Source organism: Henckelia pumila, chromosome 2 (genome assembly GCF_033568475.1).
Source record: "Henckelia pumila isolate YLH828 chromosome 2, ASM3356847v2, whole genome shotgun sequence".
In the NCBI taxonomy this organism is placed as follows: Eukaryota; Viridiplantae; Streptophyta; class Magnoliopsida; order Lamiales; family Gesneriaceae; genus Henckelia; species Henckelia pumila.
The window spans coordinates 12,914,419-12,920,418 of NC_133121.1; the positions used below are offsets into that span (position 1 = coordinate 12,914,419).

The 6,000-nt window shown below is 31.5% G+C and overlaps 1 protein-coding gene across 1 annotated transcript; it reads left to right on the forward strand.

Moving 5' to 3' along the window:
• The first annotated feature begins 4,159 nt into the window (after positions 1-4,159).
• Positions 4,160-5,407, forward strand: LOC140884562 (uncharacterized). Its single transcript, XM_073291350.1, has 2 exons — positions 4,160-4,299; positions 4,909-5,407. Exon 2 carries the CDS (start codon positions 4,911-4,913, stop codon positions 5,265-5,267), a length of 357 nt encoding a protein of 118 aa, XP_073147451.1. The 5' UTR covers positions 4,160-4,299; positions 4,909-4,910; the 3' UTR covers positions 5,268-5,407.
• Positions 5,408-6,000: the final 593 nt, after the last annotated feature.

Genomic DNA, 6,000 nt, shown 5'->3' on the forward strand with positions numbered 1-6,000 from the left:
ATTATTAATGTACTTTTATGTATTTTTTTCAAAGTTTTACTACTTTTTAAATTATTCTTAAAATCAACAACGTGACAGTTTTGTGAAATGAAACTAGAACTGAAACGATAATCACCACAACCGTTAGACTGAATTTTGAGTGTGATAGCCAATTTTAGAAATAAAAAGAGTCTAGTACAACAACACAGAAAAAAATTTTAAAAAAATTAAAAAAAAAAAAGAGTACTTGGAAAATAAACAAACAAACTATGAAAAGAAGGACCGACAGAAAGCATAAATATTCTCAAATTTTAGAAAAATAGTACTGAAATTGTAACCCGGTTACTTTACTTGTTAGAGTTGAAATCTTGGCTCCGTCATTACGTTTGTTATTTGTGTCGAAACTTGCATGTTCCAAAGATCTATATATATATCTAATTAATTAATTAACGAGTCATAAATAACTATCAATTGCATCTATATATATTGCACGTTTGATGCACTGGAACATGAAGATGGTCAGCTCCTTGCGCTTGTTTTCCCTCTGCAGGCGACGGAGCTTGTTCCTAGCTAGCTAGCTTTCTTTATGCGTTGCTCCGTTCAATGCTCCAGAATGCGCCAATCGGGCCTCCAGGGCTAGACCTCTGGCTGGGGCTGAGGTTGAGGTTGAGGCTGAGGCTGAGGCTGAAACTCACTGTAAGCGACGGTGCATGCACCCCGCAGAGGGTGCTCAACTCCTCCACCTTCTTCATCATTCCTTTCTTCCTTTTCTTGAATGAATTAAGTCTTTCTTAATTTCCAATTTTCTTTCAAGCCATTCTCTTTTCTTCGATTTGATGATTTGGGATCTCTAATGACTAATATTATAGCTAGAGGTAAGCTCTATATATATGACACGCATGCTGCACGCAAATAGCACGGGGCTGGATGTTTGCATTTGCGATATTCTTTCAAAAAACTAGAGACAACATATAAAAAAATTCTAACGTGGCATTAATGCATCATTTGAGCTCTTTTCCATTTTTATATTTTTTTTACACATTAATTTTGATCATACCTAGAAACAGTTAGGAAGAGACCTTTGAATTGGCAACATTTTGGTCAGATATAAAAATTGAAATTTGAATGACCGAAATCGCAACGAAACAAATATATAGGACCAAATTTCAAAATTATATTTGTTTTAGTAGTTTGAACATTGGCATCACCTATATATTAGTTGTTCAAACTTGATTTTGCTGGTTGGATTTGTTGCCTTGTTGGCCCTAATGAAAATGATCCGATTAATTGTTGGATATTTAATTTGGTAAGTAAATGTGTTATACTTTAAATTATTTTTGTTAATTTTCGTTATAATTATTTTGGTATAGTTAAGACATGTGTTAGGAAATTGCACATAGATAGTACAATAAGTGATTTGAGATTTCTTAACGTACAAGATATCCTATCTATATATGTGCATTTTTAATGCAACTTAGAAAGATCCGTAGAGAAAGGCATCTACACATTATTGTAATTAAAGTAGTCAGAAAATGCCTAGAAAAGTGAAAGAAAGATATGTTGTATACAAATTACTGATAAATTCATATCGTTAAACCTACCCTGCAAATATGATTGAAATTTGGAAAGGAATTCTTGTTTCACATTGTCACACCAAAACAATTTTTATAGCACCATCGAGTATTGTAAAATAGTGTAGATAATTAGAAATATATATATATGTATGTGTAAGTGCTTGTATTTGTGGAGAGTGTAATAGAAAGCTACATTAATGTATTCTTAGCATGATGAAAATATGCTCTATTTCTTATTATAGTTTTTTTTATATTGTGTTTGAATCGATTATAAATTTCACTTATGTAAAAGATTTTGATTTTAAAATAGATTTCAAAGTTCCATTTCAAATGATCGTGATTATACTAAATGAAAGCACGGGTTCCATGAGTAGCCATATACAGGCAACGGCCGAGCCAAAAATTATACCCGGGCTAGAATTTTGTTTCAGAATTTTCCCAAAAAACCATGTAGTACATCACTCTTAGAAAAAAAAAAATGGAACACTATTACTGTACATCATAATTTTTTTGGGCTCTAATGATTAATCCATGGGTGTGTATTTGTGGGCTAATACATTTTTTTTATTTGGGTTTTTTAATGTATTAATTTTGTACCATCTGGAATATTAATCCCAAAGTGGCAACGAAATTTTTTTTTTAAAAAAATGGACCACCCAGCCTGGCCTAAAGTGTGACTCCGGCCTTGCATGCATGAGTACTTGCAACCTTTGATCGGAGTATTATAAATTTATCATTTTGGCATAACATATATATATATATATATATATATATATATATATATATATACCAATTTCGTGTCTGGATCATGTAAATATTCGTTAAAAATTATACGATAATTTTTATGTCCATATCATTAAAAATTTGTTTTTATAACCATCATCAGTCTTATCATAAGTGAAAAGATTGTCATTCTATTCCCTTTTGATTTGATTATCTTGGATATAGTCTTAGTTTCTCTATATATACTAGCAGACATGGCACACGCGTTGCGTGTGTAAAAGAAACTGACGGAAAGGGAGATGATAAAATGGGTCATGTGAGCAGTTGAGAAGATTGAAAGAAGTTGAGGGGTTTAGTTTTTGAAATATGTGGAAATAAAACAATTGAACGTGTGGAGTGGTTTGAAAGAAAAAAGTAAAGGTGGGAGAAGCATAAAGTACTATTTTGTCCATATTGAATTCTATCCATCCAAAGCCTCGGGGGACAATTCGGGAAAGAATTTTTGGTGTCCTGTAGAGCAGTTATTTTAGGCGGTAAGCGGGCGGTGACCCACGGCTTGGCAGAAATTTGCCTAGGCGGTTACTACTTTTTATTTAAAAAAAATTTAAAATAAAAAACTAAAAGAGAAATGCGAAACGAGAAGCAAACATAGAAATAAAGAAGAAGAAGAAGAAGAAGCGCAGAAAAGAAAGTTAAACAAAAGATTAAATCTCATATTACATATAAAGACTTCATATCTATTAATATTGTTGTTGTTGTTTTTGTTGTTGTTATTATTATTATTATTATTGTTGTTATTTTATAGGAGTTTCATACAAAAACTGAAAAATATAAGACGTAAAAATTATATTTTATAGTAAAACTCATGAATATTTCAAGTTATTTATTATATAGGTTTTAAAAAAAAACGCTTAGGCGCTAGGCCGTGGGTCACCGCTCGCCTACCGCCTTACGTTTTTTAGAACATTGTTATAAAGTAGTAAAGATACTAGTAATCAACGTGTATGCTACATTTAAAATGAATAAATATTTTTATATTTTAAAATTTTAAAAATAAAGTTGAAAGATTGTAGTTACATGCAAGTAGTAATTAAATAATAAATTTATTGAAAATATAAAAATATGAACAATTTTGTTCATTCATTAATTTGATCAAAGTAGTTATTCTAAGGGTTAATGCGGTGTCGGCGTCATCATCATCATCATCATCATCATTATTATTATTATTATTATTATTATTATTATTATTATTATAGGAGTTTAGATAATGATTTTTGTATTGTTCAGGTGGATTGATTTAACAGGTGTATAGATAATAATGCATGAAACTCTTAAAATAATTAGTTTGATCAAATTAATAGATGAAGAAAATGCCCTTTTTTATATTTTCAATAAGTTTATTATAAAATATTTTGATTTAATAATATATATATTTCAAATATTAATTTCAAATCTTACATAATTCATTTATAAATTATAAAAGCTAAATTTGAAATTTATCCAAATAAGTCAATTAGTTTGAAATTCATGATTTTAATTAATAGCTCGATCCAAACACATCTTTATTGCATTCACCAAATTTATTTTTTCTAACTCGTACTTTTTCAAAATATATGTGTATAATCATAAGTAAACGCGTGTCTTTCGGCGAAACTAATAATCTAAGAAATAATTTTTTTAATTAAGAAAACAATTTTTTCTTTAATTTAATTATTTGATTTAACTATCATGTTATTTTTTATCATGGAATTGTCTCCTACACTAATTATTATTTTCTGATATGTTTTTTTTAAAAAATAAAATAAAATTTTTAGTTCCTGAATTATAAAATAAATAAATATATTGTTTGGGCTTTGGCTTTAAATGTGAGTAAGGCCCAGAAGCCCATATCCTACCATTTCACATTCACCAATCTAGTCTCTCGTCTCTGTCGGATAGTCTCCGTCGTCTCTTCCCTGTTGCGGCGGCGTTGCCCTAGCTTCTGAATCGAAACTACACGGCTACACCGGTGGACGAGAAATCGGTAAATCTTGTTCTCAATTGTTGAAATCGACGGGTTTTGTGCTTATTTTGAAAATGTGGAGGCAGTGTTAATTGCAAGGAAAGGGGACATGAAACATTAATTTTTGAACATGTCATTATACGCGAAATTAGGTTTTCTTTTGCATTCCTTTCATCCTCCCCTCCGATCTTTCTCTTTGGTTTCTGCTCTTTCTTTTTCACTTTTGGCATTTCTGCAAAAAAATCTGCTTTCTTTGGTATTTCTTAATTCTGACTAACTTTGGTAGCATAAATTTTTTGATGAATCATGTCGGTTATCCTATGTATAATGTTGGGTAAATCTTGTTTCCCAAAGTGAATTGATCGTGAAGGTTCGTGACTTTGTTAACTAGGAAGAAATTTCATGGGTTCAATACTTGAGCTATTGACGCGTCAGTTTAAGTTGAAAGCTGATACGTTTTTCTTAATATCATCATAATGATGAAAAAATTAGGTTATTTCGGTCATAATATGTTGAACATTGCAAATTGTTGATGCGTGAGAAACTTAGATTTGTTCTTTGTCTCATGTAATTGACCTTAAGATATGCAGAGGGGCTGTTAATTTGCTTTCCCTTTTATTTTTGTGACAGAAATGGTCATTCCTCCAGCTACAAGGCCAGAAAGGCTAACAAAATTTCTGAAACCATATGTCCTAAGAATGCACTTTACGAACAAATTTGTTAATGCTCAAGTAGTTCACACCCCGTCTGCGACAGTAGCCTCTGCTGCCAGCACGCAAGAGAAGGCCCTGAGGATCAGCATGGAAAAGGCAAAAGAAAGCACAAGAGATGTAGCTGCAGCTGCAAAAATTGGAAAGATACTTGGGGAGCGGCTGCTACTTCAGAACATACCTGCTGTTTCGGTTTTCTTGAAGAGGGATCAGAAATATCACGGTAAAGTTAAAGCTGTAATCGACTCGTTAAGGGATGCAGGAGTCAAATTGCTATGAAAATGTGAGGGCTTTAGTAATCTTACATCTGATGCTACTTTAAAAAAAGAAAAGCTAGATGAAGTTCATGGTCTGTAGTTGTGTTTTATCTTAGACAATGAAATGAGAGTAGATCAGTATGAAGGGATAATGCTGGATGACCCTGAAATTTTTACTCTGTAATAAGCATGTTTATGTAATTTGCTTTTTGTTGGCTTCTTTAATCTAAAAAATCATAATTCTGGTTGCTGGCGCGGAAACATCATCTTTTTATTCGATGTTTACATAGCTTTGCAGAGTAGAAAATGTGGCTTCTGAGGCTGTGCCTCAACTTCTTTAAAAAAATAAAACAACATTTCACTATTGTATCCAATTACTAAATTGATTGAGAGTTTTTTTTTAAGCAGTTAAAAATGGAGATTAATAAGGTGTTTGTTTAGGCTGTAGTTTTTGTATCCAAATTGTCCCCAACTGCGTTAAAGGGTCTAGATTCCCATGCCTTTCAATTGCATCTTAAATGTATGCATAGTGAATCCAAGTTGAAATTCTAGGTAGTTGGAGTTTGTTTTAGCTTTATAGGCTGGCAAATAATTCCTAATTTTCAAACATTTGTGAAAATCTCAATTAGCACAGAAATAATAAGAGAAGAAATATACATGCATTAAAATAAACGAGTGCGACTTCCATTTATCTTTGCTTCATTCGAAGTAGACTCAATGATCAAAATACCTTCACGAAGTTTTCAATTTATTAA

Coding starts and splice junctions, on each gene's coding strand:
- LOC140884562 (XM_073291350.1), top strand. CDS start 4,911: ATGGTCATTCCTCCAGCTACAAGGCCAGAAAGGCTAACAAAATTTCTG.